This window comes from Podarcis liolepis (genome assembly GCF_965112155.1).
Source record: "Podarcis liolepis genome assembly, chromosome: 5".
Taxonomy (NCBI): Eukaryota; Metazoa; Chordata; class Lepidosauria; order Squamata; family Lacertidae; genus Podarcis; species Podarcis liolepis.
Window position 1 is genome coordinate 48605832 of NC_139556.1, and position 23256 is coordinate 48629087.

General features: G+C 42.9%; 1 protein-coding gene across 3 annotated transcripts in view; it reads right to left on the reverse strand.

Moving 5' to 3' along the window:
- Positions 1-23256, reverse strand: part of LOC310708168 (disintegrin and metalloproteinase domain-containing protein 9-like) — a 33192-nt gene that overhangs the window by 2739 nt on the left and 7197 nt on the right. For all 3 annotated transcript variants that reach the window (XM_083506139.1, XM_083506140.1, XM_083506138.1), the window contains exons 5-21: positions 21310-21388; positions 19082-19158; positions 17211-17421; positions 15598-15663; positions 15442-15513; positions 10956-11128; positions 10101-10185; positions 8127-8248; positions 7509-7680; positions 5742-5831; positions 4606-4801; positions 4380-4485; positions 3433-3607; positions 1883-1963; positions 888-993; positions 483-615; positions 161-233 (exon numbers count right to left, since the gene is read on the reverse strand). In XM_083506139.1, the coding sequence (XP_083362265.1) occupies positions 161-233; positions 483-615; positions 888-993; positions 1883-1963; positions 3433-3607; positions 4380-4485; positions 4606-4801; positions 5742-5831; positions 7509-7680; positions 8127-8248; positions 10101-10185; positions 10956-11128; positions 15442-15513; positions 15598-15663; positions 17211-17421; positions 19082-19158; positions 21310-21388 (2017 nt within the window). The remainder of the gene's footprint in view (positions 1-160; positions 234-482; positions 616-887; positions 994-1882; positions 1964-3432; positions 3608-4379; positions 4486-4605; positions 4802-5741; positions 5832-7508; positions 7681-8126; positions 8249-10100; positions 10186-10955; positions 11129-15441; positions 15514-15597; positions 15664-17210; positions 17422-19081; positions 19159-21309; positions 21389-23256) is intronic.

Sequence of the window (23256 nt, forward strand, 5' to 3'; positions counted from 1 at the left end):
TTAATGTAACTGATCTAACCTTCTTCAGAATTGCATTTCTGAATGGAAAATCATTGTCAAATTCTCAGCGCCTATGGAGAGCCGAAACATTAGCCCAAACTTCATTCATCAGCAGTAACTTCAAAGAAGACATTGCGATGAAAAAAATAAACATTCTTACCCGCCTATTATTTACTGGTGGCTTTGGTCCACCTGGAGTGCTGCTTTGTCTTGTTTGCCGTGCATTTTCAGCCCTTAAAACATAATGTAAACAGGTAGGTTGAAATAATACATGTCTTTCTCCATTAAATATTCAATTTGGTTCTGGTACACACAATCTTCTGGGAGAAGGCAGTCCAAAGCCCTGGGGCCACAACTGATTTTCATGATTTTAGGTACAGTATTTTGCTGCTGTTCACTGTTTTAACACTGCCTGTCTTAACCTTTTCACAGATGCAGCACACATTTCTGGTTTTTAAAAACCGATCTTATTCTTTTCATACCTTTGGCGTCTTCTCCGTCCTCTGAAAATACGTCTTTTAATTGCATCCCTCTTGACAATTGCAACCGCTACTATAATTAGCAGAGGCAACACAAGCAGAAAAAACACCAGCAGGCCATCACGAAGTGATGTATCTAAAGGAGAAAAGGCAATGAAAATTACTTGTTTTGCTTTTAATTTAGGATTAATGTCATGGTGCAGCAGAAGAGAAGGTTCCGCATCCAGCACCACCTTCTTCATACCCAGCCTAATCCCTATGGCTCAGGGATTCCAAAATTTAGGTCTCCAGCTGTTTTTGGACTACAACTCCCATAATCCCTAGCTAGCAGGTCAGGGGTGGTGGGAATTGCAGTCCAAAACAACTGGAGGGCCGAGTTTGGGAAACCCTGCTCTAGCTCATACTTACCTATGTGAGTTGGGCCGCTGTCTATGCTACCACCGTATCCAGATTTGTCACAATAAGGGGGTGCCCATCCAGGATCACAGTGACAATTGCCTTTGTTGTTACATACCTACAGGAAAGAAGGACCAAAAAAGAGGTGAAGAATTAGGCTAGGGATGGTGAAGCTGTTGGCCATTGGTCAGGGATGATGGGAGCAGAAGTCTAGGAACAAACAGAGGGTTCTCCACCCCTGCATTAGGCACCATTATGTTCTGACTTCCTTGAGGAAATGTTATGATGAACAGCTTTCCTTGACTTCGGAAGAAAAAACGCAATGAGTACAACCAGAGCAAACGACAGATATGTATGCTATGGAATAAAGAGCACAGGCCTGATTTAGTGATATGCCATTTCTAAATATGTTCCATGATGCTAACATTGTCTGGCTCCAGATTGTGTCTGCTGAAACCAGCAGCATGCATGATAGTTCCCACGTACAAAACAGGTGGGCTGCCAAATATTTTAATGGTTCTTAAATGTTTCTAATTGTTGCTGCTAATCATTTTAATATTTCTTGTAAGCGGCTTAGAGATTTTGCTATAATCAAGTTGTATATAAATTTTGTTAAATAAAAAACAAACTGTTTTCTTATTTTATTAAATTTATATCGCACCTTTTCTCCCAAAGGAGCTCAGGGTGGCATGTTTGGTGCTACTGTGCAGATACATGGGAAAAGAGCACCAAAACAGGTTCAGAATTACGATTCTGTATAGTGCAGAATCCTGATTTTGAAACTGGTCTGAAAGCCATACTAAGAGGGCTTCACAAAATTGATGGCGAGATGCAGGAAATAGCTATTCAAACCACATGCTGCCCACTCTTTTACAGCAATTTTTTCTGGTGGCAATAAAGATTGCAAGAAAATCTTCTCAATAGCTGAACTGTTTTTATAGCCAGAATATTGGAATATTTTTTCTGCTCTACCACTGGAATAATAGGATCATCATTTTCTTACTTACTGCACGGTCATTGCATGTTTTCTTTACATCACAATTGTAGCCAAGCAGGCTTGCATTGACACACTTGAAATCGACACAGGCCTGAAAAAAGAAAAAGGAACGCAAGCTTTAAAGTTGGAAAGTATGTCTTTAAAAATACCAAAGTGTAATGCAGAAACAACAGGCAGGCTCAGACTTCATGCTAAATCATAAGTTTGGATGTAACACTAAACCATGCTTAGAATTACCTGCACGAACCACAATAAGCCTTGGGCTCACACTATCCCTCCTTCCCCTGAACAACTCTTTTGCAACCAAGAAAAGGAGAGCAAAAGATTTCACATTCAACTATTTATTTATTTGCTGCATTTATATCCCACCTCTTTACTCTCCAAGGAGCTCAAGGTGGTATACATGGGTCTTCCTCTCCTCATTTAATCCCCACAGCAACCCTGTGAGGTAGGTTAAGCTGAGAGGCAACGACTGGCCCAAGGTCCCCCTGCAAGCTTCAGGGTTGAATGGGGATTTGAACCCTTGTCTCCCAGGTCTTGGTCCAGCACCGTAACCACTGCGCCACACCTTTGTGTTGGAATGTGAGGAAGTCTGGATACTTTAAACTCTAGTTGGTTCAAGCAAGCTAGAATCACATCACGGTTTAGGATTCTGATTTGTTTGGGTAGCCAGTGTTTTAACTAACCAGAGTTTGGGCACAGTGGGAGACTCTGCTAAGTTTAAAGATGGAAGCGGATGCTTCAAATCTCATCCTCTGGTGTGTGCTAGAGAGGGAAGGAGGCTGGGTGCCAGCATGAGGCTTGCTGCAGCCTGTGCATATAACTCTAACAATGGCTTAACATTACAGTGGTACCTCGGGTTAAGAACTTAATTCGTTCTGGAAGTCCGTTCATAACCTGAAACTGTTCTTAACCTGAAGCACCACTTTAGCTAATGGGGCCTCGTGCTGCCGCTGCACAATTTCTGTTCTCATCCTGAAGCAAAGTTCTTAACCCGAGGTACTATTTCTGGGTTAGCGGAGTCTGTAACCTGAAGCATCTGTAACCCGAGGTACCACTGTAGTTATAATAACAAAAGTGTGGCCAAAACCCAGATACCTGCAATCAGGTAACTTCCCAGACAGGAGATAAACAACGCACTCAGATTTCTGTTGTGGACCACCTTTTCTGTGATGTAGGTATGATGTATCTGGGGTGGTGGTCTTGGGCTACAACCCAAGGTAACCCGAGCTACCACTGTACATCTGAAACCTGAAGCACACAATTAAGGAACTGGTTTCTGTGGATGGTTTATTATAAGGTTTCCATGAGATACAAATTGGCTTTTTGTTCCCAGGCATGGCATCTGTGTCTTCTAAAGCTATATGGCAGGTAGCAAGTGAATAGCGGCAACTGTGAAATTGCTGCTTGTCGGGATACGGTTAGAAAAAAATGGTTGGCAATACAAACAATACAGACAGGCAGTTTTGGAAATACAGACATAACTCGGACTGTAATTGAATCCTGTTTGCAGCTATATCCTCGAGCAGGGAGTTGGTGATGTGAAGGACACTCTCTTACCTTCCCTTCTGCACAAGCTGTGCCTCTGTTAACCAAAGCTGGATCGGGAACATCTGATCCCAGAGCAAAATCAGTAGTCACACACCTAACGCCATTTTGAATCTGGCTGTATATCTGGGATGGAAGATTCTGTTGACTGACAGATGTGCAGTGAATCTTGCCACATAGGCTATTGCTGCAATAAAAATGAAATACAAAAATTAAGAAAGTAGGGAACACCAGAGTAAATATCAAAATACCCCCCATCTTCTAATGTTTATACAAGCATACATGCTTTTGTTTGCTCCAGTTTTTAAAATGCCACTAATCACATGTTTGTACAAACTAGATGATCCACATTAGCAGTTTAACAGCGTAAAGTCTGGACCACATGTATCAGCTTCAGAGCAGCTATCCTGCATGGTTTATAAAGCTGTGGGAAAGCGCTGTGGCCATGTGTTTCTTCTTCCCATTGTGTGCCAGCCGCTCAACAGTCCTGCATTAATCCAGAGTTCCCTGTTACATCCAAACTGGGGGACTCTGGCTTAATATCATTTAACTAATGAGGATAATAAACCAGGATTGTATTCTGCTTTGTTAACCAGCATTAAGCTGGGGTCCCCTGCTTTAAACAGAATGGCTTGATGCCAACTAGAATCTGTGTCAAAACCAATGCATGATGGTAAAAGGGGAAGTGTGAGAGATGAGCATCAGTGGTGAACTTTGGGCCCTGTGTGATGCTAAAATTCAGCACCCCTGCCTCTTGCACTCCATTCTAAAAGCATTATTTTGTCACCCTCTGCAGCGTGGCACCCAGTGTGACTGCACCAGTCAAACCACCTAAAACCGCCTCTGGTGCTTGGCTACAGTTTCATAAACCATGGTTTATGAAGCCATTGCCTATCATCCATCAGGGTTTCAGCTTCCATGAAGCAACAGAGTATAAATATGACTTCCTGAGTACTTACGCTTGAGAACATTTAACAAACTCTCCTTTTGACATTCCACAGTTGCCGAGCCTGTCTCCATTACTATTGGCTGTTTCAAAACACGCATTTGGCCCTTTCTTTGCTCCTATAAAAACAACAGAACCGTGTTTGTCAAAAAATAGTCTGTTTTCTTAATGTGTAGCATAGCTGTTTCTGCTAACAATATCAGTTGTGTTACATGGGCTATAAACCGTTTAAAACATACCCTTTCCAAAGAGGGATTCACACTGAGAATCATAATTCTGACAAATTCCAGCATAGCAATAGTCTTTCATATTGTTGCATGGGTAGCCATCCATGATATACACATCATCTGGGCAGTTGGGATATGTTCCATTGCAATACTCAGGGAGATCACAGGCATTCATTTTTGGCCTGCACTGCACTCCTGCAACCTTGAACTAGAAAACAGAATTTTATTTATTTCGTTTGCTTGGTAACCATAACAAAAATGCTATAATAATACGTGGAACTGACACGGGAGAAAGAGGAGTGAAAATGCCTGTGACAGAAGCTTGTAAAAAGGGAGAAGAGGCAGGAACAATTCCTAGTGCTCAGCTTCAATAAAAGGGTAAGTTGATAGGGTTGCTAGCTATACTGAAGGAAATATGGCAGAAGGTGCTGTTGTTCCAACCATGGCAAAAAAAAAAAAAAGGCAAGAAGCAGGGCCAGCCCAGTAAATTTTGCTGCCTGAGGGGAAGAACAAGATGGAGCTCTCTGAACACTTCCCACCCCCACCAATTCCATGTTCTGAAACCAGGGATGTTGGCGAATTCTGCAAGAAATGCAAGCAGAAATTGCAGGTGTTTGCTTATTCATCCTATATCTGGAACAGAAATTGATGCAGGATGCAATCGGTATTCGCCATTGGTGCTGTTTTCAATGTGCAAATGGTATGTAATTTATTACCTCCATGCCTTCCATTTGCATTGTTTCCTTTGCAATGAAATTAATGGTGTAGAGTAACGTAATGATTAGAAATGAATTATGTAACATTTCACCATAGAGGGCACTGAAACGAATAGCATTGTTTTTGTCAGAAGCCAAACTGCAGTGGAATGGAAACAGCACTGCATAGGACAAGTACAAGGCGGAACAGAAATCAGTGCCTTCTTACATTCCTCACTGAACCAGCAGCTCAATGTTGCTTCAGCACTGGTTATGGGTCAGCATCCTCCGCCACACTTAAGCTAGCTTAGGGGGAGCAGGACATGCAGGGTGAAACACACAGCTCTGTTCGCTAACACCTCATGGCTGCTCCTTGCCCTCCAGTGGGCTTGCTTCTGGGTAAATAAGCATAGCATTGTGCTGCATGTGTACAGAAAGGGCAATCTAGCTTACTTGACACTTCTCACAGCACAATCCTTCAGCACACTCTGATCCAGCTTTTAGTTTGCACGTGGCAGCATCGCAACAAGGGTTGGTACACTCCTGTTAAGAAAAAAGACTTCAGTTGGACACTTGAGTGCTAAATTGTCAAAAGCAACTTATGTTAGTTGCCCACTGAATTCCTCCTTAGACAGCCCCCTTCAACTGGGGGGCGCACATGTGTCTTCTGTTCTTTTTAGAGGCTTTGATTGGAGGGCTGCAATTCTAACCCCCCATTTTTCAGGTAGAAAGCCCCATTAATTCACTAGGACTTGCCTCTGAGTAGATCTGGTCAGAATCACGCTATGCGTGTTTTAGTTTATTGCTTGGGAGGGTGGGCAGAGAAGAGAATTTGGGTGGGCATTTTGCCACACCAGTTTCCATTGCAGTGAACCAGCGCTCTGTAGGAATCTTTTATCTTTGCTCCAGGGGCTTAGAAAGGGAACCAGGGGAGTGTGGATGTGAAGAGAGGATGGTTTTTTACTTGTACAGCTCTCTTTGTCTCAGGTGCGTAGGTAAGGCGCCTCTACCCCTTACACAGAACAAGGCAGAAGATGACTGAGGCACTGAAATTAAGGACTGTGACACTAAACACTTCTGGGGTTGAGGGTGCATGTCATAATTTGGATGCTAACTAAAGCTGTGTGCATCGAGTAAACTAGCTCAGAAGGTGGAGGGAAAAAACCTATTGCCCTGCTGTACTAGTCAACTAATTGAAGGGACACAGTTTGACTTTTAAGCACATCCTGAGTGGAGTCTGTATAGCACAGTCCACATTTATTCAGGCTATTTACTGCCTGATGTGTGGAGCTGCTATTGATGTCATGTCGTCAGAGTAGACAGCAGGGCCAGCTTACTTCCAACTGTGGTGACACACATTGACATCTAAAGGGTGTTTGTTGAAAGTTGAGAAAATTGCCACCAACAATATATCACAGTTTCTATAGCCTACATATAGTAGGAGTATTTAAAATGAGAGTCATCATAGTGTTTTGTAGTTAAAAGTGGAAGTTGGCAAATGTGTCCTCCTTTTTGCTCTTCAAAATATGGCAACCCTAATTTATCTCCATCTAGATAAGGGAGGTGTAGAAACCCTATTCCCTCCTGAAGAAGCGTTACACCCATTGTCTCACTGAAAACACATACATTCTTCAGCAACTCTTTATACATGCAAATGGTGCTTACAGGACCAACTATGGCCAGTCAACTATGAATAAATAAACTAGTCTGACAAATTTAGCAGTTTCTTCTACTACAAACTACAGTTCTGATGATACAAGATTAAAGTCTCAGTTGGTACCTAGGAGCATCATCTGCACCACCCCCACCCCATTCAGTGTTATAAATGGCAGTAAAACTTCCTGTTTCGTGATCCCTTCCTTCTTGATGTGATTATTAAGTATTTACCTTTTGTTACACATGGATTCCTCCTTGTTCTCATAACCCTTTCCTCTATCCATGCCTAACAGAGCAGGTGTGAGGGAGAAAGGAGAAAGAAATGGTCACACTGCCTAGAGCAGTGGTAACCTCCACATCTGTCAGGGTGACGGGGTGGTCAAACAAGATACAAAACCTCCTCTTCCCCTGCCCTGTTCTTTAACTCAGTCTGGAGTAGCACTGGACAAAAAATTTCACTAACTCGCTGTTGCACTACACCAAACACAGGGTGGGGGTAGTGGGAGGAACAAATTAATACACCGAATGGTATATCTAAATGATATTAATTCAAGAAACACCTACTTCTGGTGTGCCACAATCACATTCTTCATTTTTATCCACAATGTTGTTGCCACAGGCGGGCTCTGTATAAATATCACTTGGCTTGGGAGGATTTCGAAGACAGGTTCCTCGGCCTCTCAAGATGAGGTCCTCAAAATCATTGGCGCTGCAGCTGCTGAAGTTCTTGGACCCACTAGAAAGCACAAAATTGCCTGTGTTTTGCATATCTATTTGTCCAGACTATGAAGTAGTGCATTTTGACACTAGAAATCATCGTCTTCTCAGTACCATCAACTTCCCATTTTAAGGAATGAAAACTGTGTGTGCTTTTTGCAAAAGAAAGGAACAGAGCTGGGCCACCCATAAGGCCTACATGAGAAGAGGGATTGACTGTTAAATCACTCTGAAAATCATAGCTCTGTGAAGGGAATAGAAGTCTCAGCAAATCACAGCTCCCTGGATTCTTTGAGAGGAAGACATGACTGTTTAAAGTGGTTTGGTACTGCTTTAGGTGTATAGCGCAGATGTGGCCTTTGATGGATCTTAAGCACCAACAGAAGATTGGCAGATAGACCCCCAATCTACAGATTAAAAATAAATAATACAAGTTGCTATAATAAAATAAGTAAGAGCTCTTACTTATCTGAACCATGCATAATGTATTGACCTGGACATCTTCCGTCATCATGATTCATTCCCAAATTGTGTCCTAGCTCATGTGCGACAACTGTAGCGTGAGCTATCACAGCGTCATGGTTAAACTGGCAAAGAGATCGACAGTGTTAGCATTATGTGAAGTGATAGAACCTCTGGAGCAACAGTTCCTCCTTGCCTATATGAACAGGGGGGAAACCATACACAGATACCTCATTTATCTATTCTCTCTTCCCATGCTCTCCTTCTGACATTATAATTTAGACTGCAAATTCCCTAGGGATCTATCTACTACCAGGAGCAACACTTCTGGTTAATCAAGAAAATCCGCTAGCTGGAAGTTAATTCAGGATCTTGGGAGAACATGGTTTATATCATATACCATATCATATTTATTTACTTGAAAAGCATTTCTAAACTGCTTAATATTTCAAAGGCTTCCAAACAATGTATACTATTACATAGTAAATTTTGCATCCCATTACTATTTTACAGATTAGCAGCCCATTTCCCCACAATCCATCATAGTAAAGGGAGGAAAGTTCTCTTTTCTTCACTCCATTTGCTTAAATGGAACAAGGAAATATGAATACACATCTATGGTTGTATTCAGCCTAGCTCTATGGAGAATGTTCCATCTGTGCAAGGATTTCTCCTTGTGCAAGGGAATGTTTGCCCTGTCTCCTGTCCACTAAATCGGTTCTGGGGTTTTCTCCAACCCTCTGGAGCAGAAATGGTGGTATGCAGAGGGAGACAGTGTGAAATCCCCTTGTCTTAGTGCTAATGTCTAGTTAAATAACACCCATAGGCACAATCTTATGAGAGACTTACCAGAGTAGTACAGGAAGAGCCAACTCAAGGTATACTGTTGTCTAGGCAAAAACTAATTATCTGCCCCCCCCTCCCTTACTGTATCCTTTTTCATGGAGGGGAGAGAGAGTGGTTGATTCTATTTAATCTAATCATGAATAGTTCAAATAGAGCATTATAAAAAGAATACTGTAATAAACTTCTGCCCTATAATTATTACTCTCATTATAGAAGTCCATGTTCTACAATCTTTTATCAACTCATAATTAACTGCATAGTGTTCTACTTCAAGTTAGGATTTGTCCAGCTCGTGTGATCGGCCCTCAGTGATACCAGCAAGCATGGAATCTAGCATCTAGTACTTTCTGCAACACTCTTAGCTTCCATTTTTAACACTGTCATTTTTTTATTATTTTAAAGCACAGCTCTTAAGCATTGATTCTATAGACACTTATTGGAAGCAAGTCCCATTGAACTCAGTGGAGTTTGTTTCCAAGTAGAGATGTTGAGAACTGCACTGTGCAGTCCATGGAATATGTTTCAAAAAGTATAATCATGCCTTATAAAATCACAGAAACCTGTGCAAGAGGTTGGATTGATTTTAAAAATAAGAAAACATTTACGGCTCTATTTAATTTTCATTTTTAATTGAAATAGAATTTGAGCTATCATAGTACAAAATTAGATTCTCCTTCCCATTGTACTGCAGATAGCTATACCAGAAATTATCATTCTGCTCACTATGATCCTTTTTAATGAGTGGTTATTTTGTTTTGCTGTTGACTGCAAGTCTAAACATATAATCAAGGCAGAAATTGACTGAAGCTCTGCCATAATCAAGAACTGGACTAAATGTATACAATGTAGATGTAGGTGTGCCTTTGCTAGGACACTTTGTTAAGACATCTTGCTTTGTAGAGCCCTTCATTACATATTTGAAAAACAATTTTTTTGTAAACCAGTTTGAGATTCTGTCACTGACAAGCAGTATGTGTATGTATTTAAATAAAATAATTGATAAATATAACGAGCAAGCTCATGGCAAATCTTAAGGTCCTGTTGAATTGGCTGGATTTGGCACGGCAGGTGCAAGCATTTTCTACTTAATAGGCCAACATGTCCACAACTGAGAGAATATAGTGTACTTACTGTGCTGATTGACCCTCCGTGATTCGGACTACAGACTGTGCCAACAAAAGCCATTCCAACCGTTGCACCAAATGCACTTCTCCCTCTGCAATGCAGGAAAAGAATGAATGTAATGCGTTTCAAATATGTTCTGGGCTGTGCAATGCGATCTGTGACATCTAATATGGAATCTAACAGAACATACAAGAATTTCAACTTTCACATCAGAAAAAAAAGACATGCTGAGTCCTCCTGCTTGCAGGAATAAGGTCAAGACCTGTTTGTTAAAGTTCTTTCTGCTAAAACTCCAGGAACGTATAAAGCCCAGGTATGCGGAAGGGCTATGGTTCAGTGGCAAAGCACGAGAAAGGTCAAAGGTTCAAAGGTTTCTGGCATTTCCTTGCAGGGCTGGGAGAAACCCTGGAGAGCCACTGACCAGTGGTCTGAGCAGCTTCCTAGATTCACATGTGTTCTGTGGCTGGGTGATGGTGGGGCTGGGAGAAATGTTCTTCTCCTCACTTAACACAACTATCAAGCCAGTCACTTTTGTTCTCAGCCCTATCCCTCTCCACCTTGGATTAATCCATGAACCACAGCCTCTCTTTAAATAGCGGCCAGTTCCCAAGATAAAAAAACAAGAACACACACAAGGCACTCAACCCACATCTTCTGCCAAATTCTCAGAACTTAAAATTGCACACTCTGAAGGGGAAAACCAACACATGTGACCAGACAAAGCTTGTGAAGCATGCAGGTAAAGTGTAGTTGGCGACAGTTTCCTAAACTGAGTTGTTCCCTAGGGCAGCAGAATCTCAAGAGTTCAGGGTCCCAGTTGGTAATCACAGATAGGTTTATGTAGAGAGGGGAAAACCTTACATGATGAGGTGGCTGACATCATTTCGTGATCTCTTCAGGAGATTTGTCTCCCTCCAGGATGCGAATTTGCCCAGCACATCTCCAGCTGAACCACTATCCACATCTATAGGGTTTCCTTGAGTCCATATTTCTAGCCCAATTAGGACAACTTGTATATTTAAAGGACTGAACATCTGCACATACAAAATTGTCATTATTATGAAGATATAAGAATTTGATTAGGTATTGCTCCCCCAAATCCTTGGTGTTTGTCCACCTCTACCTCCAAAGGAACATCATGCTACAAGGAGCCACCTCTGCTTCATCTGCTCCCAGGAGTTATAGATTCAACACAGTAAAGACAACACATTTTTTGATGAATTGTGCTCCCTATCGCGCATACAGATGTACATCTAAAGCAAGCTCTGCATATGATTCACACCCCACAGTCACCCAACCTTTAAGCATTTCACCAAAGGCCATGGCTCCCAATGAGAATTGTATCTGTGTTGGGGAACAGGACTCTGCAGGAGTGTAATGGAATTTAGTGTAACAAGCACACATTCACAAATGACCTAAAGTACCGTGATTGCCAAAACTGTCTTCATGGGCTCTTAAAAACCACACCAGGTTGCTGGGTGGTGGTGCTAATATTTCTAAGTCACAAGGAACCTATGAGCAACTGTGGGGTTTGAGCTATTAAAAAAATCCACAACATACTCAATGCAAAGGGACAGGAGTAGCAACTGACACTGCTGAAACAGTAGTGAAACATGGCTCCGCAATGCCTTTCAAGATGTAGGGAGCTGTGGTGGTGGGAGGTTACTGGGCAGTCCTGTCTACCTAGAGTTAACAAGGCATTAAGCCAGTTGGCAGAGCTCTCCGGCTGATATAATTCCATTTTACACTGCTATGGTGTACCGTAAGTAAAAAGGTAAAGGTAACCCTGACCGTTAGGTCCAGTCGTGGACAACTCTGGGATTGTGGCGCTCATAATGCTGTCTATTTTTTTTAAGAACACCAAATAAGTGGGCTCTGGCAGCAGTTTTATCACTAGTTATATCCCTAATTTCAAGAGTAATTTTGCTATTAGGCAGGGCTGGCTAAAGCATATCCGGCGTCGTGGTGCAAAGCTGCCTCCGGTGCGCGCCCCCCCCCCCAATTTCCCAGAGTTTTTTAGGGAGGACAGTGCTGCCGGAGGGGCTGGAGGAGGCAGGCAGTGGCTGGAGGGCAGCTTCTCCGGTGGGGAAGAGGCGGAGGCTGGACGCGGTGCCTCCCAGCTCAGCTGGCCACTTTGTGCCGTGGTGGCCATGGCAGACGGAGGCTCCAGGCACAGCGCTGCTTCGGCGCGGCATGGCGGAGGCGGGCGAGGGCGGCGAGCTGATGCCGGGAGGTCTGCGTCCAGCCTCCACCTCTCCCCTGGCGCCCGCCAGAACTTGACGCCCTGGCACCCCGTGCCACTAGCCTCTTTGGGTAAGATGCCCTTGCTGTTAGGTAAATCTGTGGTGCTTTTGTGTTGCTGGAGAAAGACACACACACACACAGAGAGAGAGAGAGAGAGCACAAGAAAAGACACAAACTGCAAATCTCCGGCAAACTTAGGTAGCCTTCAGGAGCACAGTGGGACCAATTTCAGAGTAAAGTTGCTTAAGATCAGCTGCTCTTAAGCCTGCTTCTATGTACAAACAACACTTGGGAAGATAATGAGAAAAGCTCTCCATTAGCCCCAGGCCATGGGAGCATAGCTGTTTATCTCTATTAGCACTATTGAAAATCTGTTCCAATCTTAAAGCTCTCTCTTAAATTAGGAAGGCACACAAACCAACACACCATTGACTGCAAGGAAGTAATAATGAAATCCTTGGTTTTTAAGTTTAACAGTGGGATTACAGATACTTGGCCACTATCAGGACTGATGACTCTTCAAATGGGAACTTTGTGATTTCCTGAATTACGGTAGTACCGTATTTTTCGCCCTATAAGACGCACTTTTTCCCCCTCCAAAAATGAACAGGGAAATGTGGGTGCGTCTTATGGGGTGAATGTAGGCTTTCGCTGAAGCCTGGAGAGCGAGGGGGGTCGGTACGCACCGACCCCTCTCGCTCTCCAGGCTTCAGGAAGCTATCCGCTAGCTGTGGGAGACCCAGCTCTCCCAGGGCTAGCGGAGAGCTTGCCTGCACCCAGAAGCTTGGGGCGCGCTGAGCTCCGCACGCCCCAAGCTTCGGGATTAGCGCAGCGATCCGCTAGCCCTGGTAGAGCCCCGCGGCTCTCGCAAGGCTAGCGGACTGCTTGCGCGCACCCAGAAGCTTGGGGCGCGCTGAGCTCAGCACGCCCCAAGCTTCTGGTGTAGCGCAGGGGTCCGCTAGCCCTGGGAGAGCCCCGCGGCTTTCCCAAGGCTAGCGGACTGCTTGCGCACACCCAGAAGTTTGGGGCGCGCTGAGCTCCGCACGCCCCAAGCTTCGGGATTAGCGCAGCGCACCTGGGGGGGAAATAAAAATTTTTTTCCCTTTATTTCCCCCCCCAAAAAGTAGGTGCGTCTTATGGGCCGGTGCGTCTTATGGGGCGAAAAATACGGTACCTGTTCTTCAAAAGCTCCCCTGGTTTGCCAAGTGAGTGTTCCAGTTTTCGAATGTTCTTTTGGAAGCCAAACACCCGATGGGGCTTCCGATTGGCTGCAGGAGTTTCCTGCATCTAATCAGAAGCTGCACTTTGGAAGTCAAATGTTTTGGAAGTCGAAAGGACTTCTGGAACAAATTCTATTCGACTTCCGAGGTATGACTGTACATAATTTTTTAATTGGAGGTCACCAGAATAAAATATATTTTCCAAGAGATCTCTTGACTGGATTCATTTTCTTTCTTTTTTTAAAAAAATTGTATATGCATTTTTCAGTTACATTTATTTCCATTACATACATTTTCTCCTAACTCATCTCATATGGATTTCCCAGCCTATCTTTCCTTGACAACCTATTTCAGTCTCTTTGGTTTGCTGCAACTCTGAGTTTTCCACTCTTTTCTTCCTCTGTGCTTCACTCTTTGTTTTGTTTACTTGTTCATATGTTCATCCCTACTTACAAATTTATATTTATACCACTTTGTTTTAGATACCCTTCTAGTTGTCCCCACTTGCTTACCACTGTTTTCCTATTTGTATTTCTTATTTTGGCCGTCCTAGGGGCTAATTTGACATATTCTGTTAGTTTAAGCAACCACTGGTCCTTTGTCATGATTTCCCTCTCCTCTCACATTTTAGCATATAGTAACCTTGCTGCTAGGGACACGGGTGGCGCTGTGGGTTAAACCACAGAGCCTAGGACTTGCCGATCAGAAGGTTGGCGGTTCAAATCCCTGCGACGGGGTGAGCTCCTGTTGCTCAGTCCCTGCTCCTGCCAACCTAGCAGTTCAAAAGCATGTCAAAGTACGAGTAGATAAATAGGTACCGCTCCGGCAGGAAGGTAAATGGCGTTTCCGTGCGCTGCTCTGGTTCGCCAGAAGCGGCTCTGTCATGCTGGCCACATGACCCGGAAGCTGTACGCCGGCTCCCTCGGCCAATAAAGCAAGATGAGCGCCACAACCCCAGAGTCAGTCACGACTGGACCTAACAGTCAGGGGTCCCTTTACCTTTAACCTTGCTGCTGCTGTTGTGTAAAGGAAGAGGTTTTTAAACTTTATCTGGAATATGCTGTCCTATTATAGCTAACAAGAATGCTTCTGGTTTCCTGGGGAAGGAGCATTGGAGCATCTTCCTTAGTTCTTCATAAATCATTCCCCAGATTATTATTTTTTGTGAGTTTGCATTGCCACCACACATGGATTAACATGCCCTCCTTGCCTAAACATTTCCAACATAGGTTGAATCCTCTTTTATACATTTTAACCAGTTTACTAGGCATTAAGTAGCATTTGAATATCATTTTTGGATGTTTTCTCTAATTGTATTAACATGCTGAAAATTTTATCATGTTGTTCCAGTTTTTCCCGTGCTGATAGTTCTATACTGTATCCAAAATCAGATGCCCAATGAATCATTGCCTCCTTCACCAACTCGTCCTTTGTCTCCCATTCCAATAAAATGCTATAGGTATTAGATAATAATTTCTTGTTCTTCCCTAGAATTATTTTCCCAAATCCTGATTCTTCTTCAAATATTTTTCCCACGAGATGTCTTGATTAGATTCATTTTCATACATGCGTCCAGTATTTTCAGGCTCTCTTAAATATTCTGAAGGATCACAAACCTAAATCTTATAGTTTTGTATGCTTTTGTTAAGCACAATTTTTGCTGAAGTCCACAGTATGCAAAGCCTGGCAATAAACAAAACAATTACACATCTGAACATGAGAAGAGCCTGATTCTGCTAAGGCAGGCCATGCAATTAGCCTCTGCATACTTACTGGTTTGATATAATCCAGTTGCTGAAGAAAATATTACTGTAGTGTTTTGACATTTTCTGCAAAATAGTGTGATAAAGCACAGTCAAATGAATGTCTCTGTGATGACTTACCCCATCAACATAATTAGCCAGTTCTACTGTTTCCTTTTGTACAGCTTCAGCATCAGATTTCTTCCGCAAGTACTGAAACAATTCAAAATATAAGATGTTCTAGAGCAGGAAATTCAAATACTTTGGCAAAATGCATTGGGTTGAGAGAGAAATTACCCTGTTTTTATCAACAACCATATACAGTTCGACATATCTTTTCTCTGGCAGAACGGCTCGCCTTCTCTGTAACAAGGAAAACAGACCACATGACATTACATATATTTCCACACTGCATTTTTTTTTACTTTGAAGTACTTTAAATAGATAAGCTAACTATAAAAAGTAAATAAAATGTTTTAGGAGGTGCCAGGCATTCAAGGAAAAGACCAATTCATTGGCTGAACTGGCATTCTACAAATTTTCTAATGCACCATTGTAAGTTGGGAGGGGAGTCAGTCTAGATTATGTCCTTGGATCTCATCCTGTGATCTTGTATCCAGTAAGGGTTAGAATCTAGTAGTAGATAGGTAGCCGTGTTGGTCTGCCATAGTCAAAATAAAAAATTCCTTCCAGTAGCACCTTAAAGACCAACTAAGTTAGTTCTTGGTATGAGCTTTCGTGTGCATGCACACTTCTTCAGATACACTGAAATAGAAGTTGCCAGATCCTTCTATATAGTGAGAAGGTGGGGAGGGGTGTTACTCAGAAGGATGGTGGGAATGGGAGATAGGCAGATAGCTGGGCTCTCTCACTATATAGAAGGATCTGGCAACTTCTATTTCAGTGTATCTGAAGAAGTGTGCATGCACACGAAAGCTCATACCAAGAACTAACTTAGTTGGTCTTTAAGGTGCTACTGGAAGGAATTTTTTATTTTGGTTAGAATCTAGTAGAAGAGGCTGTGGAACCTGCCAAACCAGTTCCTTTGCTAAGGTAATGGCTTTGGCTGGTCAATTAAGTGCCCTAAAATCAGCATCTCAAAGAATAAGCAAGGCTGCAATAGCTGCAACTAAGAGATGCTGGTCATTTTCCCCACTCATCTAGCTGGCTGCCACATGATTCTAGGTATAAGAACTATAGCAGGGGTCAGCAAACTTTTTCAGCAGGGGGCCGGTCCACTGTCCCTCAGACCTTGTGGGGGGCCAGACTATATTTTGGAAAAAAGATGAACAAATTCCTATGCCCCACAAATAACCCAGAGATGCATTTTAAATAAAAGCACACATTCTACTCATGGACCAGATTTAGAAGGCGATTGGGCTGGATCCGGCCCCCGGGCCTTAGTTTGCCTCCCCATGAACTATAGTCTAAGTAGACTGTGTGAGCAAGAGAAACATGCCTTGCTCTGTGCTGAGCCTAAACTGGACTTAGGGGTTCCCTGGAAACCAATGGGGAAGAAAGATCTATTGGAGCACAGTGCTGTAAGCCCTTCCATCCCATGCTCTCTCTCTCTCTCTCTCTCTCTCTGTGTGTGTGTGTGTGTAAATAAAACCATATATCTTAACAACACCACAATAATTTGACTCACCTGGGGTATGGAGCAAGCAGAAAGGTGTAATGCAAATTATCTGAGTTAAACTGAAATTAACTCAGTATGAAAATATCCTTTTCTATTTAACCCTTGCCCCTTTTTCATATTTTAACTATGGAAATAAAGTATCACAGAGAGACTTGTTGGAAATAAACCACCAGTGTCAGTTAAAAACCAGAAGGATTGTTGCTAAACGCTGGAATAAATAGTTTAGACAAGGTGGACTATTTTGGAAAAACAATGTACGAATGCTTTTTACCCTTAGAATTTTGTCCGACTTGAAGGGACTGTGTGAGATATTTGTGTATTTGAGAAAAGTCTTTGTGCTCTGCTCGTGGTCATCATTTGGCACACCACATGAAAAGGGCTCATGGGGAGAGTTTTCTAATGCATAGAAGAAGTGCTCAAATCGATCTGATCCATTGACTGGTTCCAAGCCATATCGCTTGCTGCCAATATGGAGCATTCCCCTGAAACCACAGAAAGCAAGAAGAAGTTACCTGGCCGTGTCCTGCTCACCCAAATCCACATCGATAACAGTTCAGCCTAAGTTAACTACTGCTAAACCATTCGTAGCAATAGCATTTATTACAACAATATATAAAATGTGTTAAGTTTCTCGAAAGGCTAGTGAAGTTAACTGTCTAGGCTGCCTACACTGTAACCCATTAGTAGCACAAAAGTGTACTTTCCCCCCCTTAAACCAGGAACATTGATGCTCATATTCAACAGGCTGCATTCAATCTAGACTGATTCTAGATCCTGACATCTACAAGAATGGGGGTGTGTTTCCTTGATGCACATTTGAAAACCATGATCAGGATATCCATGCCTTTTCCCCCCTGCACAGGCCCCATGGGAATGAATGAATCACCCTGCTGGGATAGATCAGTCGGTAGAGCATGAGACTCTTAATCTCAGTGTTGTGGGTTCAAGCCCCACATTTTGCATCGCAGGGAGTTGGACTAGATGTCCCTTGTGATTCCTTCCAACTCTGCAATTCTATGATTCTATAAGAAGGTTGACTGTGATCTTGGTATACACCCTGTTATAAGAATTATAAGGTCATATATATAAAAAAATAAATGTTCATAACTGTATATATAAACCACATGTCTGAAACTCCATAGAAAAGGTCCTGAACAAATTGACCTCAAATATTTCTCTGCAAGGTCAAAGTGGGAAACCTCCCCATTGTCTCTTTCCTCACAAATCCTGTCCTCACAAATCCTGTCTTAAGGGCACATTCAAGATATGAACAGGGTGTGAGCCTGTGACCTGTGACCTAGATTCAGGAATTAAGTAGTTGTAATAACAAAAGAGTGGCCAAAACCCAGACACCTGCAATCAGGTAACTTGCCAGACAGGAGATAAACAACACACTCAGATTTCTGTTGTGGACCACCTTTTCTATGATATAGGTATGATGCATCTGAAGGGTGATCTTGGGCTACACCCCTTCTGTGATGTATGTATGATGTTTCTGGGGGTGGCCTTGGACTCCAGGGTGGGCAATTTAAAATGTCTATGTAAGGGCGGGCACACCTTTGTTCTGAGTCCTCCTCCTCTCTCCTGTGTGTGGGGGAGCACCCGGTTGCAACAGTTGATAAAGATCAGGCTTACTAACTGCTTTGCTTCTCAATATTCTCTGGTTGGTCTCTGTTATTTTCTCCTACCGATAGAGAACCCACAAAAGGACTCTATATGGGCTCTTGGGTACCCCATAAGGGGAAAGGAGCAGTTTTTTTCTTATATCAATCAACACAACACTGGGCAGGTGGGGTTACGCCCCTGCACCGCAAGGACAACTTCCATTTGTTTTCAAACAGCTGTACTGTGGGCCAATGGAGAATCAATTTGCAATAAACTCCCCCCCCCCCGGAATGAAACTGATTGTTTCCTGCTTGGCAGGGGGTTGGACTCGATGGCCTTTGTGGTCTATTCCAACTCTATGATTCTATGATTTCTCAAGAAGTGCTTTTCAGGGGCAAGAAATAGGCAATAGATCTAGATTGTGTGTGTAATATGTAGCAAAAGCAAGCGCTCAGACTCCCATTGATTCTAAAATAAAATGTCAAACAGATTAAAATGTATTTGCCTCAAAATGAAGTTAGAATGAAAAGGTAGTACCTAAGGCCATCACAGGTACTGAGAGCGAGCAGAGAGTCCTCAATCCCTTCAACAACTCCACGGTAATAACAGTGGGCCTGAAACCAAACAATTAATAGTGTTTTTCTTATGCAAACAACAGACGCAACCTGTAATTTGGTGTACACAACTATGCTATGTTTACTCAAATTGGCACACACACACACACACACATACTATGTAGTTTTCTGGATTCTGATGCAACTGAAATGCCAGTGGAAAACAAAATAGGTTTAAAGATGCTCTCAATGCAATTTTTTAAAAAATGCAGTATAAGCATAGATAATTTAGAAACACTGGCCAGCAAGTGCTCCAATTGGAGAATAGCCTCTACCAAAAACGTCATCTGAAGGCAGGCCTGTTTAGGGAAGTTTTTATGAATGATGTTTTGATGTATTTTTAATCTTTTGTTGGAAGCTGCCCAGAGTGGATGGGGAAACCCAGCCAGATGGGCGGAGTTTAAATAAATTATTATTATTACTATTTACTCTGAAGAAGCACGAGCTCAGGGAGAAAGGGAGAAACATGCTAAGAGGAAGGCATGTTTGGCAAATCCTCATTGTGATCAACTCCCGCCCAGAAACCTACCGTATGTCCCACTGTGGAAGGACGTGTGGATCCAGAATTAGCCTCCACAGTCACGGACACACTGTTAAGACCGTATTCATGGAAGACAATCTTACTCGACTATGAGTGATTGCCAAATAAAGAAAAAGAAAAAATTGGTCCAAACCATAGCAAGGACTGTGCTTAGCAGAACACAATGCAAGGGCAGGTCTATAACCTTCCACTCCCCTTTGGAAGTGAGTTGATCCAACCTCTCTCTATTCTCTCTTATTCTGGCCAGTAATATTACAGTTTCTAAGCCATGTTTTACCAAACTGGTGCCCTGCAGCCTGCCAGCCTCAAAACAACAATAACATTTGGAGAGAATCAGGTTGAGGAAGGCTGTTCCAGGTACATGAGGCATTTTTAACCAACCATCTTATAGCAGTTTAGAGCAATTTAAACCAAATTCAAGAGAGACAGTGTGGTGTAGTGGTTAGGAGCGGTGAACTCATAATCTGGTGAACAGGGTTCGTTTCCCTGCTCCTCCACATGCAGCTGCTGGGTGACCTTGGGCCAGTCACACTTCTCTGAAGTCTCTCAGCCTCACTCACCTCACAGAGTGTTTGTTGTGGGGGAGGAAGGGAAAGGAGAATGTTAGCCGCGTTGAGACTCCTTAGGGTAGGGATAAAGCGGGATATCAAATCCAAACTCCTCTTCTTCTTCTTTAACAAAGGGCTCATCCAGACTGGCTCTTGACCAATGCCTAGAAAGCACTGTCCAAGCAGTTTTCTGCTTCTCCTCCATTTTTAGGCACGGGTCTAAGCAGTTTTGCCCTTGCTCCACTGCTTTCCACCAGAAAACCTGCTCTTTAGTAATAAAAGTAAAGGGACCCCTGACCGTTAAGTCCAGTCGCGGACGACTCTGGAGTTGCAGCGCTCATCTCACTTTACTGGCCAGCATGACTAAGCCGCTTCTGGTGAACCAGAGCAGCGCACGGAAATGCCGTTTACCTTCTCGCCGAAGCAGTACCTATTTATCTACTTTCACTTTGACGTGCTTTCGAACTGCTAGGTTGGCAGGAGCAGGGACAGAGCAATGGGAGCTCACCCCTTCACGGGCATTTGAACTGCCGACCTTCTGATCAGCAAGCCCTAGGCTCTTTAGTAATAAATCAGAGCAATTGCCAATCTGGAGAAAAGCTGATGGATGGTTGCTGTGATTCAGCGGTAAAGATCAGGTTCTCCGGCGGAGGGGGAGTGGCGAGGCAAGGGCATGTCTGGATGAACCCTAAGTTTTTACACTGCATAGACTGTTGAAATTACTAGACATGGCTAAGTTACATCCATTTATGTCAGCAGGCCAATTCTGAGTAAGACACAGTTGAACAGTGCCCCCAGGGAGTTGTCTCTCTATCTCTCTCACACACATACCTTTTTCTTTTTGTTTAGCTATAAAAATACCTTTCTTGAGGTGGCCAAGAAAGATAAAGATATCAGGGGTGTGAGACAATGTCCTGGGGCACTATAGCTGCTTCAGATGGGATTACATCACCTGCATCCTCATTGAAATCAGCCAGTTATTAATCTATAGCAGCCTAGTGAATCAGTTGTTGCTAAAAGGGGTCTCTCCATTATGGAGGGGGTCTTCCACCATTACTGTACCTTAGCTTTGAAGGGAGTAGTCTCCAATTGGCCATCTTTTCTGTAGGTATATAGTATAAAATTCTCACCAATAAGGTTTCTGAAAGCATAAAAATACATTGCATGTGATTTTATGTTGGTTTTCTTTTCCTTACTGCATTATCTGCAGATCACGAAAATCTGAATTTAATGTGGGGTAGTACAGGCTGCCCCTTGGATGAGGACAACATCATGTGGACAAGAAGGAAAATATATGAGTGTGGGTTTTAAACCGCTTTGAGGTTTCATTACAATCAAGTGGTGCATAAATATAGTGAAATAAAATAAATAAATAAATAAATAAATAAATGCATTGAATCAATTTTAAACTGGCGTGTTTACACAGCCACACTCCACTCTGACCACTATTAGTATTGACTGGTGATAATTTTAAGGTTTTCCAGGAACGGCGCCTTTCTGATACTGAAGACCTGGTTCATAAGATTGCTGTGCTTATTGCCTTGTGGGCAACTATTTGATCCGCTAACTCTTTGTTGTGTTGCCATTCTAGCCTGTTGATATGTTGCCGTTACCTGCTCCAGAGTAACAACACATTTATCAGGATGTGGTTTGGCAAGAACCTCATCTACCCTGGCGTTTGACACTTGAGATGAATAATTTTAGGACTCACTTTATTTCTGCAGTTCTGAATTGTTCTGAACTGTTTTTAACACTGTGTTTTAATTGTTGCAACCCACCCTGGGACCTTAGAGTAAAGGAAGGGTAAATAATGATACTTATAATAATATTTTTTTAAAAAAAAAAATATTGTTTTGCTTAGATCTCTTTCTTAGAGATCTTGAAATGATCCCAACAATTTCCCCACGTCACTCTTTATGACACATAGCCTAATGGAGAGGGTATGTAGTTTTAGAGGTATTCCTGGATTCCTTTGCTATGACTTGAGGCTCAGGTTGCCAATTCAGCTGGATTCAAATGAAGTTCAGTCACAACATGCCCTTCACTGCTCCCATCCCAAAATTTCTCTGTTGCATCCCAAGGTAAAGGTAAAGGGACCCCTGACCATTAGGTCCAGTTGCAGACGACTCTGGGGTTGCGGCGCTCATCTCACTTTACTGGCTGAGGGAGCTGGTGTTTGTCCACAGACAGCTTCCGGGTTATGTGGCCAGCATGACTAAGCCGCTTCTGGTGAACCAGAGCAGCACACGGAAACACGGTTTACCCTTCCACCGGAGTGGTACCTATTTATCCACTTGCACTTTGACATGCTTTCAAACTGCTAGGTTGGCAGGAGCAGGGACCGAGCAGCCGGAGCTCACCCCATCACGGAGATTTGAACCGCCGACCTTCTGATCAGCAAGCCCTAGGCTCTGTGGTTTAGACCACAGTGCCACCCACATCCCAAGATAGCTTGTGTTAAAAAATTAGGCCAGGATCTAGAGACACCTGTACCCATGCGTACCGTAGTTCTGTATGCACCCAGAAGGAAGCGAAATTTCTCCCTTTCTGGTACAGCCTCTCATTCCTCATAGGATGCTATGAGGCCACTGGAGAGGCACATCAAGGGCACTGAAGGCTGTTTCTGGAAGGAGGAAGCTGAAAAGTCTGCTTGCATGCACAGAGAGCACCATACTACATGGATCCTGCTGCATGGGTCCATATTGGGTCTAACAGCTAAGTTCACCACAGATGGATTGTTTAATATTTTCCAAAAGAAAAGTATATATTAAGTATACAAATGAAAGAGCCATGTACAAATATAAAAAAAAATTCTCAGCTGCTACACCTTGTCTCTCATTCCTGATAATTTGTACACAAATACACATTTTAATACAAGCTATAAAAAAATCCCTTCCCTTGTAGTCTGCCATTCAACAGTACTCGTCCCAATGAGATCTCATTGCAAATATTATATCAACTAAAATAAAACACGAAAAGGCCTAAGAACGGCCTTAGATATGTAAAACA